The sequence below is a fragment of the Pelobates fuscus genome, chromosome 6, assembly GCF_036172605.1.
Source record: "Pelobates fuscus isolate aPelFus1 chromosome 6, aPelFus1.pri, whole genome shotgun sequence".
NCBI lineage: Eukaryota > Metazoa > Chordata > Amphibia > Anura > Pelobatidae > Pelobates > Pelobates fuscus.
The window spans coordinates 254964670-254987791 of NC_086322.1; the positions used below are offsets into that span (position 1 = coordinate 254964670).

The following is a 23122-nucleotide window of genomic DNA, read 5'->3' on the forward strand; positions in this document are numbered from 1 at the left end:
ATTTGATAATGTGTAAAAGTTGAAGAGTGCGGGGGCGTGGCCTAACGCTTGATCCGAATGGACTCTCATTGCTGAAGCTCCTGAAGAACGAGTGCATAGAAGCATCAAATAAGCAGTCTAACTAGCAACAGACTCAGGACCAACCTTACTAAAAGAGGTACCATGTCACAGAGACAGAAATATAAGGCAGGTAAGACTGAAAGAGCTTTCTTTCTCCTAGCGAGAGCCCCCACACATAAATATAAAGCAGGTTCGGGTGCTGTGTAATATGGCACCGAGCCGCTCTTGAGGGATGACTCACCCTACCCTCCGGATTCTCCGAGCTCTGTAGCAGACGAGACCCCTCTTACTGTCTCCAAGATGAGGGCGATGATGGCAGCGTTCACCGGCACAATCCAAGCCTCCATCAAATCCCAAATGCAGTCGCTGACTGCTGAATTGAGAAAGTAAATCCAGGATATAGGACAAAGAACCACGCAGGTGGAACAGAAGATGGACAAGTTTGTGGGAGCTCACAACTCAGTTGCAGACAAGCTTCCAAAATTGGATGCTATCATCCACACACATAAAATGAAGCTGGCGGACCTAGAGGATAGGTCGCGGAGGAACAACCTTCGTATCAGAGGCATTCTGAAGTCGGTGTCCAATGGAGAATTGCCTGCCTACATCCTATATCTATTCCAGGCTCTCACTCTGGAAATACACCCTGATCAGCTACTGGTGGACAGGGCACATCGACTACGGAGACCGAAACACCTACCTCCGTCGACGACTAGTGATGTGATCACTCTTGTTCATTTCTTCCATGTTAAGGAACGCCTCACAAAAGCCTGCAGGAATAGCAATCTCCCGGATCCCTACAAGAGCCTGAAAATCTTCACGGATCTCTCTGCCAGCACCCTCTAATTTTGGAAGTCATATTTTTCTTCATATTGTGGGTGCTCCACGGCTGCCACAGTGTGTGTCTGGTTTGGCCAGATTGATCTATAGCTGCAATGGGTTCATGAGTTTATGGATATTCCCTCTCTAACACCAGAGTATGAAGCTAATGTCCTTTAACGTCAAGGGACTGAAAACCCCTGGTAAATGGAGGTTGCTCCTCCAACATCTGAAAAGATCACATGTAGATATTGCCTGTATTCAGGAGACACACTTGATTAACACATGTACCCACTCTATGTTTACAAAATACTTTCCCACACAATACCATGCTCTCTCAGATGCAAAAAAACAAGGAGTATCTATTTTCCTTCATAAAGACATAGCGTTCACTCTGCACTACAAACATATTGACCCCCATGGGAGGTTCATCATATTGGTGGGACTCTTCAACTCGGCTCTTTATACACTGGTTTTGGTGTATTTTTCCAACACCGACTCATGCAATTACCTACAGTCACTCTTACGGAAACTAGACAAGGTCAAACATAGAGGAGTAATACTCTGCGGACATTTTCATTTTATCCAGTCCCCCTCACTAGATTTATCAGCTACCCCATAAGACATAGGAAAAGGCAATTGATTTCACTCTGCAAACAAATTGACAAATTGCTTTCGCTCCAGGGACTGTTTGACGCGTGGAGAATTCTCCATCCATTAGAAAGGGACTACACATTCCATTCTCGGGTGCATAACACCTACACCAGAATTGACATGTTCTTTCTGGATAACCGTTCTCTGGCTCAGCTGTCAGAGTTTACTATTGGAGACACTAGGTAGTCAGACCATAGCCCAGTAGTTCTATCCCTGCAAGACGACTTTCAATATAAGGGCAGAGGCAAATGGACACTTAACCCTACTCACGGATGAGACATTTGTACAAAGCATTGACAGGGAACTGATGAACTATTTCCAAACCAACTCAAAAGGGGAAGTCGGGGCAGATATGGAATGGTTAGCCCACAGGGCAGTGGTCAGGGGCTTGTTTATTAGGCAGGCCTCATTTACCAAGAAAAAAAAACATCTGATCTCCTGGAGTGGCACAAGCAGCTGGCCTCCGTCTCCTCGCAGAATAAAATTCAGCACTTACCAGACCTATTACTGAAACTCAATACCCTACAAGATACCCTCCTTGAATTATTTCAGTAATTAATTTCAGTAATTTTTAGTAATTAATTCAGTCAAGACGAAATACTACCTACACAGGCTCAGAGCTACCACATACCATACCATGGGGAAAGGTACTAGAGCTTTAGCGAAGAAGCTTTGTTTAAAACTAGCTACAACTAGAGTAGCACACATAGTGGATCAGGATGGTACTAAACACATGGGACCACAGGCCATCACCCAAGAATTCACTACATTCTACTCCGCACTTTACAATCTGCGCACAGACAACACTGTTTATACTCCAATGGAACAGGAAGTTATGACCTTCCTCCAGCCCCTTACACTGCCCCAGATTGACCCAAGCCAGAGGGAGACTCTCCTGTACCCTATTACTGCAGAAGAAATCCTAGCAACCATCAAACAGCCACCTGCAGGCAAATTGCCTGGTGCCGACGGGCTCCCTAATTCATACTACAAACTTGCTCGAAGTGTACAACGGGGCCTACCCCCAGACTAAACCAGATAAATCTCCAGATATATGTAAGAACTATCGCCCCATTTTGCTTCTCAATACGGATGCAAAGATTTATGCCAAAATCCTAGGTCTTAAACCATAAAAAAAATCATTTAATTTTTTTTTAAAAAGTTGTAAAATGCAGTATGTTGAGAAAAAAAAATGAAAGCTGGAACACATTTAAGAAGTGTAACTAATATTATATAGCCTGATAATATTAAATACATAATAGAAATGTGTCTGCTTTTATGTTCCAATGAATTGAAAGAAATTTGGTTCCACATAGGGGGTGAGAGGTTCCACATTTTGTACAAGAGGGAATTGTTCCGCATTTTCATTGTTAGGACCAGATCTCCCCTTGGAATCTATGGGGAATGGGATGTCTCCAAACTTTTTGAAGTGTTTTTGTTGAATATTGTTTGTGGTATGTCTCCTAAAGAATTTGTTTGATAGACTGTACTCTTATACATCTAGATACTGATTTGTAGTTTTGTAATACCTTTTGATTTAGTTATAACTGCATATTGTATCGTAGCCAACCACAGCAGTATCACTGATGGGTTAAATTACCCCATTCAGCATACAGGACAGGAAGTAGTTAAGCCTAATTTGAATAAATCCCTCCCTTCAGGGGTTAGTAGTAGTCTTTGTTTCTTTCCGGTCACTCCAGCTGCAGGCTCCCATTTGGGAAATATACATTTTATTTAGTGCATGCCTCCCATGAAGTTTAGCCTCTCTACCCTGAAGGATTTTGTGAACTGCTTGCATTACCAGATCTAAACCAAGAGTAACATTAATATACCTGGATCTCTGGCTGGCAGGGCTATTATTCAAAAGTTTACTTAATCCTGGTTAACTCAATACACTATGTGGTGTTCCAAGCCTCAGTTTCACACTGTATTCTGGAGGCTGAGACGCGCAAATCTGCAATGCATGTCAAGCCACGTTTTCATTCCTGTGTGCTCATTCTGCACATGCATCAGTCGCTGTTTTAGAAGTGTAAATCGTTGACTCAGTGTCATCTCCGGGCAGCCCCCCCAGCATAAGTACACCTCTCAAACAGTCTCTCCAACTGAACAAGCAAGGGTTGGGCCCCCTACTGCCTCTACCCAGTCATTCCCACACGCCAAAGTAAACTTATAGATCAATATCCTGGGATGAGTTTCAGATCTCTGATTTAAATACTTTAAGAGGTATTTATTTGACAGATGTACTCTCCCTCCCATAAGCCAGTCAATAGAAGAGAGAGGTAAGCCACTTATATTGTTTTCCACATAGAGGACCAGAGAGTGCAGGGCCAACATAGTAACAACTACATGGATTAATTGTCAGCCCAAAGAAAACCTCAGAATCACCACCTAAGAAAGAGAAGGAAAAAAAACAACAAATGTTTGGACTGCAATTCGATTGTTCCACAAGGAAAAAATGTTTGTATGCAATGCCTCAGAGTGGTCTCTGATGCCCCCAGAGACGCAGACACAGCCCCAAATGAATTAAAGGTCTGGAATGCACAGACAAAAGCTGAATACTTTCATTCAATTACAGCCCAGGCCCCCACTAAAAGAGAAATCCAGAAGCTATTTGTAGATCAGAAGGAGAGCAATATTCAGAAAAATCGGCGGTGGAGCTAACCACGAGTCGGACCAGACGTAATTTCTGGTAGCTCCGTGTGGACCCAGAGAAATTTGCCTTCCAACGCCAGCCACACACACTGTTCCTGACCCAAACCACTCTCACCCAACAGGGGGAGCCGTGCTGAGTCCATCAATGCCCTTCTTCCAACCTGCGAAGGTGCACGAGCCAATCTGGGGAATCCTACTCACTGGCCCTTGCTAGCTGGGAATCACTCCTCCGGGAATTTGAGGACCCAGATGAACCTGACTGGGGCTCCATACCTCCAATCGAGCATACACCAGCCATGGGGCGCTGCTCACAAAAACCTGGGGCTGGGATCCCACCTGACAACAGGGATATCGGGACCATGCTGCAGCACAGAGGGCCTCCACAGCACACACACCAGTACTCCAGCGGAGGAACAGGGAGCACAGACACCCACAGCTTCCCAAGGGTCACAGACATCCACAGCCTCCCAAACTGACCAATCCACTCCCATGGACACAACAGATGGGTCAGCACCTACCACCAAACTTGACCTACAGCTACTACTCCAGGATATCCACAAAATGCTGGCATCAGACACTGATATCATCAGCGCATATGTGAAAAAAGGCACTGCTCTCTTATGAGGACTCAGTTATACTTTTACCAAGATCTAACCAGAGCCACACTACAATGGCGTAAATCCCTCAGCGAGATCACACATTGCCTGCGCACAGCTGACATACCATACAGATGGGGAGTGACGGGATCCATATTAGTGGCCCACAATGGAACAACCCATACAATCACCTCAGCAGCAGAAGCTCCAAATCTCCTCTCTTCGCTGAGATTATTGAGATGTCAACTGCAACCAATTTCCAAATTCACTATCCATTGATGGAGAGCGGCACCACCATCCATATGCACTGTTCCTGGGGAGAGTTGCCAACTGAACAATCTCCCTGGGAGTCACACTGTTGTTGGAGAGAACCATTATCTGCAAAAGTTCCCTGATGCACACACTGCTGCTGGGGAGAGGAGCCAAGCACATCCTCTCCCTGGTCCTCACTCTGCAACTGGGGAGAGTGGCAAACCACACCCTCTCCCTGAAACTCGCTCTGTTACTGGGAGGGATGCCAACTGCACCCTCTCCCTGGAACTCACTCTGCCACTGGGGAGAGTTGCAAACCACACACACCATCTTCCTTGAACTAACTCTGCCACTAGAGACACTGACTGAACTATCTCCCTGGAACTCATTCTCCCCATGTCACTGCCAGCCACTGGAGGAGTGTGTTATTGGCACAGTCTCCTCATATATCACTCTTTCATAGTATCCCTATCATATTTAATAACCTGCTGTTGCAAATCTTACATGATGAACAGTTACTACTAATGTGTCCCAGCTGCTGACAGAAGTAACAGCATATTCCTGTTCTGCGACCTGACAGGGCACCAGACTTGGAGCATCCGTTGAAGGGATTCCCTGATCACAGAACAATGCAAGACTGCCAGTATAGGAAGATTGAAGGGATGTTTGAGGTGCATGGGTTGGCTGGTCATTTCTCCTGGTATCCATGTAGTCTTCAGCCAAACTGGCAGCATCTCCTATTGTAAGAGGGTGATGTTCTATAACCCAATATCTGACCTCTTGGGGGTATGCTGATAGAACTGCAATGTCAGTGTTTTAATACAGTTTGAATGTTGGCGTGTTTTTGTAGGTAGTGTAGATGTTTGAATGAAAGGGTGTATCCACATATATACGCATACACTGCCACACTGCTTCCTGAGCATGCGGGCCCCAGTACAGCCTCACTGGCATTAGTTCCACCGCTGCACTGCACCAAGACCATTTTAATAAATAAAGAGATAAAGAGATTCACTAAAGTGAGAGTTCAAAGTGGATTCAAAAACAGTTGAATTCTCGCGTTAGTGAAAATAACTGACATTTTCAAACCATTTAGGAATGGTTTGACATAAACTGCAACTATTACTAATGCATAGGGATTGTCCATTCTTCAGCATCATTGATAATGTGGAATAAAAACTATCCGTGTCACATCTATCCAGTCTAGGCAGTGTTGATTGTCTGAGAGTGCTGGAGGTTGGTTTGTCCATTGCTTAAAGCCAATCATAATTGTCCAGGCTGGACAATATTAGTGTGAATTGTAGTGGTTATGTTACTTTGAGTGCCCCTGTATGTAATCATAGTTATCATATTCATCACAAGACTTAAAAATTGTTTCTTTTTTCTTTAGATTTTAGATGATGCCCTGAAGATATGTAATTATATATTCACCCTCATTTTTGTCCTAGAATCTGGATGCAAAATGATTGCTTTTGGATTACGGAGATTCTTCAGAGACAGGTACAATGTGGCTGGGTGTATATTTTGCAATGTATTTTTGTCAGACAAAGTATTTAAAGAACTTAAGTAACTAATTGTTACTAATTGTACTTCGCCAGTATTTTAATGGGTTAGGCAATATTCAATATTATTAACACATATATGAAATGGCTCACTAAAACATTTTTTTTAAATGGTCCTCGACCCTAGTTTTCCAAAGTATACAGCCCCTCACATAACCTATCATGACACATAATACCAATATAATATGTAGGTCACTGGTTAAAACTTCCATAATATAAAATTTAAAAAAAAAAGTCAGACGAGGTTAAAAAAAAAATGGCCACTCAGCTGGATCCTTCTGTAGCAGAGTTTACTTGCAGAAGCATCAAGACAAACGTTGCATTAAATTACTATTGTTCCTGCCGACAAGTGCTCCATACATTAATCTCAAAGGGACAATGTAAGCACTATAACACCTTCCATGGATGGAAGTGGTCATTGGGCCTGGAGTCCAAAGGATGTTGGATGAACGCCCTCAGTCAATCTCTGCCCCAATCCCACATCTCAGTTGGCTTTGTGTGAGGCAGAAGTAGATCTTATCTTACATCATATATTCTTTGGAGGCCATGCTGCAGGCTGCCATTGTTCAAGCAACTTTGCTAAACTGTGAGTAAACCATTTAGCAGTGATATGGAACTTGTTGTATGATATTCCTAGTACTTCCTATTCTTTATTTTACCTCTATGTTCTTTCTTTTACTTGAATGTTGTTCTAACTTTTCAACATGGTGCCTGGAATCTATTCGTCAGGTTGATAAAAGAATATATCCTCAATGGTTGTAAGAGTGCTATGGAAACTTGTAGCGTGCCCAGGAGAGTTGTTTCCAGGCTTAGGACCCAAACCTATTTTGCCCAGTTTGTATCCCTTCACCTAAAGGGGAAAATATTGCAGAGATCCTTTCCTTCCTGCACTACCTTCCGTAGCGACAAAGAGAGCTTTAATGGAAGGGATAGATAAGTTGATAAAGTGGGGAACAGTACTGCTTTATAAAGATTCACGTAGGGTTTTTATACTTGCCTTTTTTTGTACAGTAAACACAAGTGAACCAAAAACAATAAGGTCTTGGGATAGCAACAAATCACACTAACAAGTATTATTACGTTCCAGCCAGTATGAATGATGCACCACATTTACAAGCAATGGTGGGAGCAATGACCAGGACTATGGTTAGCCTTAGTATCGGCTGAATCCAGTTTCAGCCATAAGGCAGAGGGTCCATAGTCTCTCGGAAGGAGGCTGACCTCAAAGCTCCTCCACAAGCCATATTGTCTCTGTTTAATGGCACTAACTTTCTTCCCCCCTAATGGTAGACTAAATGGGCACTCGACCTCAAATCAGTCTGAGCACGAGTTAGGCATCAAAATAATATTGTTGCATACGCTTTCCAAATCATTTAATATGTTTGGATAGACTTTTGAAATTACATGATATTATGGAAATATTTACATATTGTAATATGTTATGTAATATGTTGAAAATATCTATTTGAAAGTTCCTTGTAACATATATATTGTTTTCACCATCTTACTGGAGAACAGGCTCCTTACACAGAGAGAGTAATATAGACTTATAGACTTAAAAATCCCTTAAGTCCATGAAGTTCATCCTTTCACATAGCTAAATTACATCTGTCCAAAACAGTTGGAAAACTCAATTGTGGCACAAATAAAGAATACAATTCCTTCCCTGAAGTTAAAAGAGCAGTCAAATTTCTTATTGGATCAACAAGCTGGAACCTTTGTATATACATTTTTATTCTTACATTTTTATCCTCAGCCATTCCAGTGTTCTCTCCTGGACACTCTAGGACTGAACTTTGACAATTTACCTGATCTCTGTTAAATTTAGGCTCATCAGTGGGTGTATCATATATAATCAGTTTACTATTGAATCCCAAGAAGTCAGAAAGGAGCCTTGCTCAGAGACTTTCAGAGAAGGGAAGGTGGCATTGAAGACAAGAGTGTTTATTGTAGAAGTGATTGACCTAGTTGGGTCATAAGTCTGGAATCCATTTGAATTTGTATATAGTTGAAGACTGTCTATTGCAAAAGAGATTGCCATATTTGAGTCAATTTTAATTTGTCTGGAGTAGCAGCTGGGTGGAGCAGGTTCAAGCATTGGTGATGGCCATATTTCAGGGGGTCAGGGAAATATAGGAAGGTAATATAATTACATATGTTGAGCCGTGATGGATCAGATTAGGAAATGACTGAGAAGGCTTTAGTAGAGAGGTGTGTGTTTAAACATTTGTGGAAAGATAAAATGGAGACATAAGATTGGATGTAGAAAGGGAACTTGATCTAATAGTAAGGAGCTAGGAAAAATGAGCAAAATCCTTTGGGAGTACATGTGTGTTGGGACTTGGTAAGAGTTGTGTAGTTGTGGCAGAGGAGATGATGCTTTGGAGTAGTAGTAAGGAGCAAGGCTATAACGGAATTTGAAAATGAGGGTGAAACATTTGAATATAGAGCACTGGAGTAATGGAAGCCAGATGAGTTTTTGAAGAAGGGGTTGGATGTGAGGAGAACGGGGCATGTTTAGAAGTTTCCATGTTAAGGTGTTTTGCAGGATAGAAGATTAGTAGTGCTTAGATTTTCTGATTATTACATATATAACGTACATACATGAAAATAACAGACATAAGTGCCAGGGCTATGTGTTAGATAGATAAGAGGGGAAACTGGAGAGTGGGGTTTGGAATGGGAGTTGAGGGAGGTAGAGAAGCCGAGTACTTTAGTTTTTGCTAGGTTAATTTGAAGAATATATAATTGTATCCATTGGGCAACATGTCTTTTGTTTTGCTTTAAAGTGTAAAATAAACTGAATTCTAATAACTTGAAAAAAAAGATGATATCCGTAAATATATTTTTCGCCCCCAAAAAAGGAATTTGCACAGAAACTGATAAAAATAACTTTTCTAGGCAGATAATTCCACATCTTTATTGTCCTAGTTTTTGCTATTGATGAAATTTCCTTTATTCATGTTTTAGTGGGTGACCTATTGTCTTTTATACTAGTTATGAGACAGATAAGTCTAGAGATTTACCTGTCACAGCACTCTGATTGCTTGGCTTAGAAGCCAGCTAATCAGAGTGCTCTGTCTGAATTTGCGTAGTGTGATAAAGCCCTTATAGTGATAAAGAAGCTACGCAAACTCACTCTGCACCAAGCCATGCTAAAGATGGATTAGTTTTATTTTATTTTTTTTATTTTTTTGCATTCCTGTACTTTTTTTATTTTAATAATTGTGATGCGGCTTTATGTATATTTATTTGCCCTTTTTTGTGGCTGAATAAAAGAAGATGGAAGTAAAAAAGAAGACATCTAATGGTAAGTATACCATTTTTATTTAACAGGAATTTAGTTTTTTTGGCCCAAGTTACTATTATTAGGGTGAGGTGGTAGATAGGGTATTACATGGGAAGGAGGTAACTAGAGGCTTGGAGACCCCCAACCATCAAAAAGAGCAGGGTGACTTATTAATGTATATATTACTATTATTAGCCCCAACCCACTTTCAATAGGGGGAGAGGGCTACAACAGGGCAAATATTTTTTTTTTATAATGTATTGAGAACCCCCACATGCTGCCAATATTTTTATCATCAATTCATTTTATATAATGTCCCCCACTCACTGGCCACGATCTCTATCATGAAAATACCTGATGTGTCAAGCTATCGTATTCAAGATGTTTACATTAGTGTTTGTAATAGAGCTAATATGTTGGAGAGTCTGTTGTGTAAATTTCTGATGGTTTTTCCAATATATTGCAGTCCACAACTACAGGTGATCAAATATACCAGTAGCGTGGAACTGCAATTGGTAATGTCATGATCCCTTCTGAAGAGCCGTTTGACAGGTGAAACACACATTTGGGAACTACTGCTGCCAAATCAGCTGAGTTCCTGATTATTTGATACCTTTATTTTTTTCCTGACATGTTAAATTAACCGCCTTGGAAAAACAGTGGTCTATCTTTAGCTAGTCTTTGTAGCAACCTTCGCTCGATATATAGGGCCAATTATCATAAGGACAGCCTTAGATAGTTTATGTGATAGGCACCCTTGAAGGCACAATTAGGGATTTCTTAGTTCTTGCTTCCTTGTTAATAAGCATAGTGATAGGAGCCTTTGAAGGTACATTTATGGATATCTAGTTTATCGAAACAAGGTTGTGAAACCTATCTGTGATGAAAAGGCACTCTTACAATAATAATAATAAACAGGTATGTATAATAACATGTATGTGGGCCCTCCCCTTACATTACAGAGGAAATATACAAGAAAATCAAATGACAAAAAGCCAACACCTATATGTAAGTGGAGCACTTAACGGTAAGTGTTTAATAGGTAAAATCACTCACCTATTATATAAACTGCAGTATACAAATATGGTTCACTCAAAAAGAAAAACAAGAAAAATATATAGTGCAAGACTGTAATGGACTATTATTTAAAATCTAGAAAAATATCCTCAGAATTGGCACACTCACATAACATAGAGCCCAGTAAAGACTCAAATATGTGGCGCATGTGTGTCATAAGGGTGATACTCTCCCTCTTCTAAGAACTTGAATGGGTATATCTCATGGAAAGAGCAAATTTAAAAGACCAATGGTGCAATATTAAAGCTCACCTTATAAAGAGCCCTAAAACCAACTTTAACATAAAATGCAGGGTATCAATATAGGGTGGTACATCCCCCTTTAAGAAGACCAGGCAGCAGTAAGGATCCCACAGAGGAAGGTAGTAAAAAATCAAATCAATTTACAAAAAACAGCAAATAATAACAAGTGTAAAATAAATCAAATAATAGGAAATCCTCTGGGCTGTGACATGTTTTGCCGTTAAATTGCTTAATTAATCGTATGAAAACAAGTATCAGTATTAAGCAAATTGCAATAGACAAATTATGAAAACAGAGATATTACATAATTATTGAACAAGCAGGATAATAAAAAAAATGTAACTTAACCCCTTAAGGACCAAACTTCTGGAATAAAAGGGAATCATGACATGTCACACATGTCATGTGTCCTTAAGGGGTTAAAAAATAAAGAGAAGTTGTCAGCTTTACAATTGAGGTAGCACCCAGAATGGATATATCAAGATGCTTTACCATGGTTATAAATTGGGAAAGGTATTTATGCAGTTGCAATAAAGCAAAGTCAATGGTCAATGGTTTGAGATACCACTTATATTTACCATATAGTGAGTCTGCGACCTCCCCCCATTTGCCTAATAAATTCTACACTAATACATATAGTGTATATACAGGACAAAAAAATCAGCAATCCCAGGTCCTTTCACACAAAACTTCTTTACTGAAAAAGTGTCAACAATCAACGTTTCAGGTTGGACTAGGAACTTTCATCAGGACAAAACACTAGTTATAGTGTTTTGTCCTAATGAAAGTTCCTAGTCGGAACTGAAACGCTAATTGTTGACACTTTTCCAGTAAAGAAGTTTTGTGTGAAAGGACCTGGGATTGCTGATTTTTTTGTCCTGCATATTTAGTGCAATCGAGCACCGGGTTATAAATAACCGTGAGTAGGAGTGCAAGGTCTTTTTTATTATATATATGTATATATATATATTATATATATATATATATATATATATATATATATATATATATTTGATAAAGTCGGGGAGTGGTGTCAGGTTTCCTCAAAAATGTTGGAATAGGGAACTTTGTTACTATAATCAAATGAGGCACGCGAAATCTTATATTTTGCTTATTGAGTAGTTGTTATGGAAAGTATGTGCTTCCTCAAGTGAATGTTGGGCATATCATGGGCATATCTGTAATCATTTGTATTTTATTTAGGATATCATTCCTGTGTTGTAGATTAAAGGATATGTCCACCCTGGTTAGTGATACATCAGATAAAGTAGTGATGTTCATGGTGATAGAATTTATATATAAACATTCGGTTGGATTATGTACAAGCTTAGTGTTCAGCAAAAGAAGTGAATAGAAAAAGTGCCATAAAAAGTTGCATGAAGAAATAGTCACATAGACAAAGAATGCAGTGTGGAATATCTAAAGGAATACAGGCATTGCTGGCTGCCAGTGCCAGGTTGGAGGTAAGCGATTTCACATTTGGTATATGAAGTAGTGAGGAAAACGTGGGCTGATAAAAAAAAAAATCATTACACATGCGGGGCGCAATGTAGTAGAAATAAACAAATTTATGCCAATACTGGATACCAGCCCTAGGCAAAAAAAATATTTTCTTCAACCGCCAGATGGTCAGGGTGAGTTGAGTGTGAAGTAGAACTCTGCAAATAACTACTGTTTGTTTCTTGAAACTTTGATGTAAATATAAATGTATAAAAGAGTAATGTGTAACTCAGTATCAATAAAATTAGCCTGTTGTTGCATGGTCGAACGATACCAAATCCCTGATATACTTTCTGTAAATACAGGAGTGAAATGCTAAAGAAACATTGTTAGCACTATAACCACTACAGATAAGAATTAAACTGTTTGAATGATTTGACTTCTTACCTGAGGTCTGCCAAGTGCCACTTACCTACTCCACTGCTAACTTCATAAGGCCAGAGGTTCCTGAGCAGGAACTTCCATTAGCTCATTAGCTGAGAATGTTCAAAAACAGTTTGACTACTTACAAAGCGAGGGTCCCAAAGCACTCCTGGAATAAAATCAGAAACACTACAGCACGCTGTAGCAGTTATGGTGCTTCGAGTGTTCTATTAAATGTTAAATTAATGGTTTTTGAACCAAGGTTTTACCTCAAACAGTTAAGTATTTCCATAGCTATTTGTATTTTGTAGTGCTATCTAGTATCAACTCTTTTTTAATCACTCAGAGATAAATGTGTTTACTCATTATATTATTTGATATTTTGTTTCTCAGGTGGAATCAGTTAGACCTGGCAATAGTTCTTCTTTCCATTATGGGGATTACTTTGGAAGAAATTGAAGTTAATGCTTCGTTACCCATTAACCCTACAATAATTCGGATTATGAGAGTTCTTCGAATCACGCGTGGTATGAATATATACTTATTTAACTTATGCAGATTACATTATATATTAGACTTGTGCGTTCATTGATATTGACTGAAATCCTGAACTCCAAATTGCTACAGTCAGGGAAAAAGGTATTTGTTCCCCTGCTGATTTTTAATGTTTGCCCACTGACAAAGAAATGGTCAGTTTATAATTTTAATGGTATGTGTATTTTAACAGTTGGAGACAGAATTACAACAACAACAAAATGCAGAAAAACGCATGTCAAAAAAGTTATAAATTGATTTGCATGTCAATAAGTGAAATAAGTATTTGACCCCTTCGACTTAGTACTTGGTAGCAAAACCCTTGTTGGTCAGACATTTCTTGTAGTTGACCACCAGGTTTGCACACATCTCAGGAATGATTTTGTCCCACTCCTCTATTCAGATCCTCTCCAAGTCATTGAGGTTTAGAGGCTGACGTTTGGCAACTCGAACCTTCAGCTCCCTCAACAGATTTTCTATGGGATTAAGGTCTGGAGACGGGCTAGGCCACTCCAGAACCTTAATGTGCTTTTTCTTGAGCCACTCCTTTGTTGCCTTGACTGTGTGTTTTGGGTCATTGTCATGCTGGAATACCCATCCACAACCCATTTTCAATGCCCTGGCTGAGGGAATGAGGTTCTCACCCAAGATTTGACGGTACATGGCCCCGTCCATCTTCCCATTGATGCGATGCAGTTGTCCTGTCCTCTTAGCAGAAAAACACCCCTAAGCAAAATGTTTCCACCTCCATGTTTACCAGTGGGATGGTGTTCTTTGGTTCATAGGCAGCATTCCTCCTCCTCCAAACATGGTGAGTTGAGTTGATGCCAAAGAGCTTGATTTTGGTTTCATCTGATCAGAACACTTAAACCCAGTTCTCCTCTGAATCATTCAGATGTTCACTGGCAAACTTCAGACGGGCCTGTACATGTGCTTTCTTGAGCAGGGGGACCTTGCGGGCGCTGCAGGATTTCAGTCCTTCACGGCATAGTGTGTTACCAATTGTTTTCTTGGTGACTATGGTCCTAGCTGCCTTGAGATCACTCTGTATGGACAAAAAAAAAACTAAACAGATAAAACCTCTGTTTGTTTTGTGAATCCATGGTGTTCCGTCCATTGTGCCAAAATAAATCATGATTGATGGGGAAAAAAAGATGATTGATGGCTAGAGGACAACTAATAAATGTTTATTTTATCAAGTCAGGAGTGACCAATTAAGGGAAAGAGAAGGAGCAGAAAAAAATCTATATTTATATATTCCTTGTTATATATTTCATAAATATATATAAAACATAAATGTTATATAATATATAATATATATATATATTACTGCTTCTCTTTTTCCTTCTATTGGTTACTTCTTCTCACTCGATCTGTGAACCAAATGGTGCACAAATTGGCCTATCAGTGTACTGCTAAATATATATGTAATATTTATATAATGAAGTACTGTGGACAATTTTCACTCCATTATGGTTTGTCAGATTCAAGAAGAGTGCATAAACCTCCTGTTAAATAACAAATTAAAAGTAGCCTGTAGTATATTTTCCTACACCAACATTTATCTCAAAGCAACATCACTGATCCAGTAAATACTCCCACAGAAAAATTGCAAGGACAGAGCAAAATTCCTCCACCAGTACTTTTTACAATGTAAATGTCAATGGTTGCTTGGAAGCCACTAGTAGACATCATCAGCAATGGATCAGGAACTACCTTTAGTGCAATTTGTCAGAATAAGACGTAATTGTTCTCTCTTTTCTAGAATTGAAACGGAAGCCTTGTTCCTAACTCTGTGACTTTATGGAGAAAGGGTTTAGGGCCACAAATGAATTATAAAGGCATCTTATCAAACTAGAAACATAGAAACATAGAAACATAGAATGTGACGGCAGATAAGAACCATTCGGCCCATCTAGTCTGCCCAGTTTTCTAAATACTTTCATTAGTCCCTGGCCTTATCTTATAGTTAGGATAGCCTTATGCCTATCCCACGCATGCTTAAACTCCTTTACTGTGTTAACCTCTACCACTTCAGCTGGAAGGCTATTCCATGCATCCACTACCCTCTCAGTAAAGTAATACTTCCTGATATTATTTTTAAACCTTTGTCCCTCTAATTTAAGACTATGTCCTCTTGTTGTGGTAGTTTTTCTTCTTTTAAATATAGTCTCCTCCTTTACTGTGTTGATTCCCTTTATGTATTTAAATGTTTCTATCATATCCCCCCTGTCTCGTCTTTCCTCCATGCTATACATGTTAAGATCCTTTAACCTTTCCTGGTAAGTTTTATCCTGCAATCCATGAACCAGTTTAGTAGCCCTTCTTTGAACTCTCTCTAAGGTATCAATATCCTTCTGAAGATAGGGTCTCCAGTACTGTGTACAGTACTCCAAGTGAGGTCTCACCAGTGTTCTGTACAATGGCATGAGCACTTCCCTCTTTCTACTGCTAATACCTCTCCCTATACAACCAAGCATTCTGCTAGCATTTCCTGCTGCTCTATTACATTGTCTGCCTACCTTTAAGTCATCAGAAATAATCACCCCTAAATCCCTTTCCTCAGATGTTGAGGTTAGGACTCTATCAAATATTCTGTACTCTGCAGAATAAACTAGACAGATGGATAGATACAAGATGATAGGGATGCCTCTAAGGAGTACAGAGAACTATCTGTTTAGGGCTACACATGTCTCTACACCCACCAGATACCACCATTGTAAATACCCTCTCTGATTTGATCAGCCAGGACGGTAGGTATGCAAAATATCTTCAAAATAGTGGGAAAATAATTGAAGCCAATAGAGAAAAGGACTTTGTTACTAGATTCAATGTTATGTTTGAAATCATCATAAAAAAAGTTTTAGGAAATGTTAATATAGGAAATATTGAGATATTAAATACAGAATATTGAAAAAGAACCGTAGCTAAAGAATACATTACCCCATGAACCATTAGAAGCCTTCACCAAAGTCAAAAAACAAAAAAATTGTCTAATTCCAAAAAGGAAAGGAAAAATGAAAGGAAAAAGTCAATTGACCACCCACTCCTCAACTCAACTCAGCCAGGCAGAGCTAAACCATGATAATTCAAATTAAAATTTTGGTTATTAAACTATAAAATCAACACTTTTTAGTAAAATTGATAATGTATTAATCACATCCACTGATCAGCCACCACATTAAAAACCCCTGACAGGTCAAGTGAATAGCATAGATTGTTTTGTTACAATGGCACCTGTGAATGGGGTGGGATATATTGGGCAGCAAGTGAACAGTCACTTCAGTTTAATGTGTTGGAAGCAGGAAAAATAAGCAAACAAAAAGATATGAGTGACATTGACAAGGGTTAAATAGTGATGGCTAGGTGAGTGAGTCAGAGCATCTCCACATCAGTAAGTCATGTAGGGTGTTCCTGGTGTGCCGTGGTATTACCAAAAGTGTTACAAAAAAGGACAGCTGGTGAACTGGGGTCAGGGTCGTAACTTTCCAAGGCACACGTGGAGAGTCTGTGTAGCCCATCTGGTTTGAGCTACTGTAGCTCACATAGCTGAAAAACATAATGCTAGTCATGATAGAAAGGTGTCAGAACACGCAGTGTATTGCAGCATGCGACCAGACAGCCACAGACCGGTCAGTGCCCATGATGACACTGTCCATTGCCAAAAGTGCTTTCAATGGGGATGTGAGCTTCAGAATTTGACCACAGAGCAGTGGAAGATGGTTGCCTGGTTTTATGAATCACTTTTTCTTTTAGATCAATTGCATGTGCATTTTTTATCTTTGGAAGACATGGAAGGATGAATGCATAATGGGAAGAACGCAAGCCGACAAAGACAGTGCTATGCTCTGGGAAAGGGTTCTGATTGGAACCCTTGGGTCCTGAAATTCATGTGAATGTTACTTTGACATGTGCCACCTACCAAGAGATTGTTGCATACCACTTAAACCCCATCATGGCAATAATGTTCGCTGATGGCATATATGTTACTCTTTCAGCAGGATAATGTACCCTGTTACACTGCTTAATGCTATAGTAATATCTCTGTAACCCTGATAGTAGATTTAAACTGCCTAAACCAATACATACTAAGATCTTTTAGACCAGTGCATAAAATTAGAGAGATGATCAACCCTTTCACACTGACAGAGACAGTCATCTCTCTCTAATCCCCCACTTTTGCCAGCCACACATATGCAGATGCCGGATTAACACAAGGGCTAACTGACTGACTTTGCTCACTGTGCAAATACTCTTTATGCTTCGGTCTCTATACACTCTTTGCTACACTCACTGTATCTACCTTTTTCTCTGTCCTAAGCTGCATACCAAGAGTACTGTTTGCTAGTAAGAAGTGAGTGGAAAAGCGAGTGCTGGGTACACCAGGAAACTCTCCACAGAAAGAGTAGAGCAAGCACATCATTGGATGCGTTCACTGCAAGTTCAGAGTATTGAAACAGCACTGTTTGCATAGTCCACCCTTAGTTGGCGCGCCTGTGTGATTAACAGCCAGCCTGCATGCATTCATGCCAGATTGACCTTTCAATTCTTCAGACAGACCTAACCCCTTTACCGGTCAGTCTGCCCCTTTGGGCGGTGCTGGTGATGTAATATTCATCACAAACCCACTTTATTTTACCCTGCTCACCAGCGTCCTGCTTCACAGAACGCCAATGCTGGGTGTATGGATTGGTTGAAAGATGAAAGTGAGAGATTAAAATAGGGAATGTGTATTATTAAAAATACATCCTGTGAGGTTCCCCCGGGCAACCCCTCCACCAGATATAAGACACTTGGGAGATATGACTGTTTTACGGTTTTCTGTCGAAAGGATTCTGTACTTGGACCCATCATAATTTTCATCTCCAGGTCCAATAGGCTCTTATCCGGCCCTGCACATATGTAAGCTAAAAGACCCAATAAAAATCAGCAACATCTAACTATGCTGGGCTCAAAGACATAAAGGTAGATTTACATGTCACAATGCTTATTACATTAGGAGTAGTGGGATATCTGTATTTGAATATATTTTTTCTGTTTTTCTGCAACTGTCAATTACCATGTATATGCTAATTTATGGTCTTTTCTTATTTCAGTTTTAAAGTTACTAAAGATGGCTCTAGGCATGAGGGCATTGTTGGATACTGTTCTCCAAGCACTTCCTCAGGTAAAAATGTTATAGACTGATTTTGTGCAGTTAAAATGCGTTAATCTGTTTACATATTTAGGAGTTAAATCACTTTTGTTACTGTTTATGCTGCCCTAGCTTAACCTCCCCTCACTGTGACTGACACAGCCTGCATGAAAACAAAATCGTTTCATTTTCTATCAGATCACTGGCATCATAGTATGTTTACTTTAGAAGTTTTTTATCTTCTTAACTGAACTTTAATTACACGCAGAGGGCCCCTACAAGCTCTAGCAGGCTATTAACAGAATAGGTCATCCGAAAATCCGAAGCTTAAATGTTAGATCTTTCTTTACAGGTTAAATGTAGGGAAACTGTGTTCGTAATATGCAGGCAAGGTGTGACTTTTCCTTTCCATCTTTCTTCCCTGTTTAATAACCTCTAGGGTCGTGGTGTACCAAACTTAATTTCCCAGGTTTACCAAGATTCCATTAGGGAAGGTCATCTATTAGAGTTCATATATGCCATCTGCCATATATGCGTATCTCTCATTTAAATTAACTTATATTATAACCTCTGCTTTTGTGGGCGCTGAGTTAGATATCCATCATCTAGCAATTAAGAGGTTGGCTGCTATTAGTAAACTCTTTCTTTTTACATTTATTTTATCACTCTTTGGGGTTTATTTGTTTTTCATAGTATTCTAAAACAGAAAAATACTGACATGATAGTCTAAAAAACATTTTTTTTTATTGTTTTGTCTTGGGTATATTTGTTTCTTCATTTTTTTTTTAAAAAGCTTAATGGTAGGAATGAACATTTTTAGAGTCCAAGTTAAAAAAGAAATGTTTAGTAAATATTAATATTAATGTTCTAGTGATATTTGCTTTCATGATTTCAGTACCAGAATATTCCAATAAACCTAATTCTATAGAACTGTATTTTTGTAATGTACTTGATTTACTGTTCTTGTCTCTCACTCCACATAAAAACATTTAAAAAGGACAAAAAATACAATTAATTCATACTTTAAGGAACATTAGGGCATTAGAAATACAAACCCGTCTTCCTAATGTCCCTCTGTCAGGAGGGGTGCCTCCGTCAATAGTGTCCCTCTGTCAGGATAAACGAATACCCAACATGCGGAACTTAATTAACTAAATAAATATAACCAGAAATTCTAAAATCGTATTACCGAACCTAAGAATGGACAAATTTTGCATTAATAAATAGAATAGTACAGATCAAGCCGAGGTCAGGGAAACAGAGTATACGTAAGACAAGCTAAAGATCAAAGAATACAGAAGTTAGAATAGTCAAGGTACAAGCCAGGGTAAAAACACAATAGAATTAATATAAATAACCCACTCTCGGATAGCTAACCATGACAGGGCACTGAGAAATAGCTGATTTGAGTTTAATTAACTTAAGAAGAGCACTGATTGGGCAATTGGAAAGTGCGTTCCCAACATTTGCTTGAAGATGCCCGCATGTTCACAACAGGAAATATGGGCTGAGAAGATTGAGCCATAAAAAAGCTGACATCGATCAGGCTGCTGGAGGGGGCCTCGATGGAGGTGAGCCCATGGATCCATGGGAGGTGAGTGTCACGATTCCGGGGAACCCAACACGCTAACACACACACAGACACACACACAGAAAGTGTGCAGTACCGGTCCTTAGAGTGGCCGGGCTAAGCACACACAGAATAGTCAGGAGACAAGCCGAGTAAGGGGAACCAGAAAACAGAATAACGAGAAACAAGCCGAGGTCAAAGGGTAGGAGAAAGTCACAAAGTCAGTATATCAAGCCAGAGAGTACGTAACCAGAAAGCACACGTTCACAATCAATACTGAGAAGCAAAGACCACAACAGGGCACAGAAAGGCAGGAAAGGTAAGTATTTAAATCCTAGCCTGAATCCTGATTGGCTAACCACCAATCAGTATTAACAAACACACGTGGGGGATATCTATACCCCCCACTGTGTTTGTTGCACTGTAGCTTTAACGCCGGGTCACATGAGTGACCCCGGCGCTTAGATAATAGTGCCGGCTCCCAGCGTGCAGCGTTAGACATGCTGCCGCTGGGAGGAGGAGAGGAGGACGCGAGCGGCGTGTCAAGAGGAGAGGACGCCGCTCGCTTATCGGTAAGGGGAGAGGGGACAGCCTCCCCTCACCGCCGCCCGCGGAGCCCTGACAGTGAGCCCATGGATGCAGGAATGCGCTGCAACAGAGTGCACATGGTGGCCACCGTGACACCCTGTCCATAGCTTTACATTGGTCGCATCTCGCCACTTTGCCATAAAAAATAAAAATAGTAAGTCTTACTTACATTTTTCCAGCACGGATGCTCCCTCAGCACTGTTCACCTCCCATGACATCATGAAGGATCATGCATGCATTTAAACTTCCTTATAAGAAAGCATTGAGTCAATGATCGATTTCTACATGGTTAGTGCAGCGGAAGCGCCTTTACTGGCTGTCATAGGTGTGTTTAACATCACAGGGTTAAGCAGACAGGGACATGATGGCACCCAGACCACTTCATTGAGAGTAAGTGGTCTGGGTGACTATGGTCCTGCTTATATGTCCTTATATGTACACATTACCAGAAAGAAAAGTCCTTTAAGTTATGTGGAATTTTTCAAAAAAGCCTTAGTTACTAAGGGACTAAATGTATTTCTGATAATTTACTATTGATATATTGTTTCTGTAACAATTTACTTTGGACCTTTTGTTTTCTCTTTAGGTGGGAAATCTTGGCCTGCTCTTTATGTTACTTTTTTTTATTTTTGCTGCACTGGGAGTTGAACTCTTTGGGGATTTAGGTAAGTTGCCATTTTCAGATAATACATATAGGTATACAATTTTAAAACAAAAAAATATATACTATCTTTCTGTTTTGTTATTTGTTTACAGAATGCAGTAATACCCAGCCATGTGAAGGACTTGGGAGGCATGCAACATTTAGAAATTTTGGAATGGCTTTTTTAACTCTCTTTCGAGTATCAACAGGAGATAACTGGAATGGGATAATGAAGGTATTTAGTACACAGACAGACATTTACACATTTAAACTGGTCTCTGTCAACGTATTTTAGATATTTGCAGATTAAAGACATCTGTGAAGCAAATGGTAGTTCTATCAGTGTATTGCAAAATATATTGGCATGTATGTAATTTGGCCCTATAACTTGTTACAAATCTGTAAACAATGTACCTAGGGATACCTCCTCTGGTCACTTCTCAAATGACTGCTAGAGGTGCTTACTAGGTAGTGCTGCGAAGTGTGCAGCACTACCATTTCTCTGCATGGAGACACTGAACTTTCCTTATAGAGATGCACTGATTGAATGCATCTCTATGAGGAGATGCTGAACTGCCAGGGCTGTGTTTGAGTTGTGCTGGCACTGCCCCTAACCTCCTCAGACAGTCTCAGCCAATCCAATGCTGTCCTATGGGAAAGCATTATGATTGGCTTTGAATAATGATGATGTCAGCCAAGGAGGCTGATGAGAGCAGAGCCGGAAGAAGCAGACTTGAATAAAAGTAAGATTTTGCTATATTTATGGGGGGTAAGTGGGGGCCAGGGAGGGGTGGGGGGCTAGATGCGGGTTTTAACACTGTAGGATCAGGAATACATGTTTGTGTTCCTGATCCTGTAGTGTTCCTTTAATATCAAAAAGGTATGTCTTGTCACTGTAATTACCCTATTTAATTAAAGCAAAAGAACCTCCCACCATTTAAGTTCTTAGACCTTGAATTTGTTTATTAGTAAATTCTATAATTCACATAATTAATCAAACCCGATTTTAAAAATAATTAATTGTGACAAATGAATGATAAACAGTGAACAATGCATTTTAATATAAGTTAGGATATGGCAATATTATGATTATAATAATCACAATCAAGATACTTTCTATGTAACTGTGCACTTAGAGTGCTCAGACTAGCAGTCCTTTAAGTATCATACTATACTTTGATCCTGATGAGAGTCCTCTATGTAGGACTGAAACGTTGATCGTTTTTTAATTTTATACTAATACATTTTGGACTTTTAAATTCCGAGAGTGCTGATACCTGATTGCAAAGATATATAAAAATATATCCATATATGAAATATCTTGTCATACTAAGTGTATTTTTTATTACTATATACATATATTAATGTAAAATTACACACACATATATAATATATATAATAACTATATATATTGTATATGTATTATTATAAAAAATAAATACTAATTAAAAAAAATAATATATATGTAATTTTATTCTAACTGTATTTTGATATTAATATTTATATTTATATATTTATTTCAAAATACACTTAGAAAGAAATTATATATATATATATATATATATAAATAAATGAAAATAATATGAAATA

At 39.4% G+C, this 23122-nt stretch overlaps 1 protein-coding gene across 1 annotated transcript in view; it reads left to right on the forward strand.

Annotated features, from left to right (window-relative positions):
- CACNA1G (calcium voltage-gated channel subunit alpha1 G) overlaps positions 1–23122 on the forward strand; it is a 428561-nt gene that overhangs the window by 386260 nt on the left and 19179 nt on the right. The window contains exons 26-30 of the mRNA XM_063458969.1: positions 6421–6530; positions 13457–13590; positions 18694–18764; positions 21476–21554; positions 21646–21767. Coding sequence (XP_063315039.1) covers positions 6421–6530; positions 13457–13590; positions 18694–18764; positions 21476–21554; positions 21646–21767 — 516 coding nt within the window. The remainder of the gene's footprint in view (positions 1–6420; positions 6531–13456; positions 13591–18693; positions 18765–21475; positions 21555–21645; positions 21768–23122) is intronic.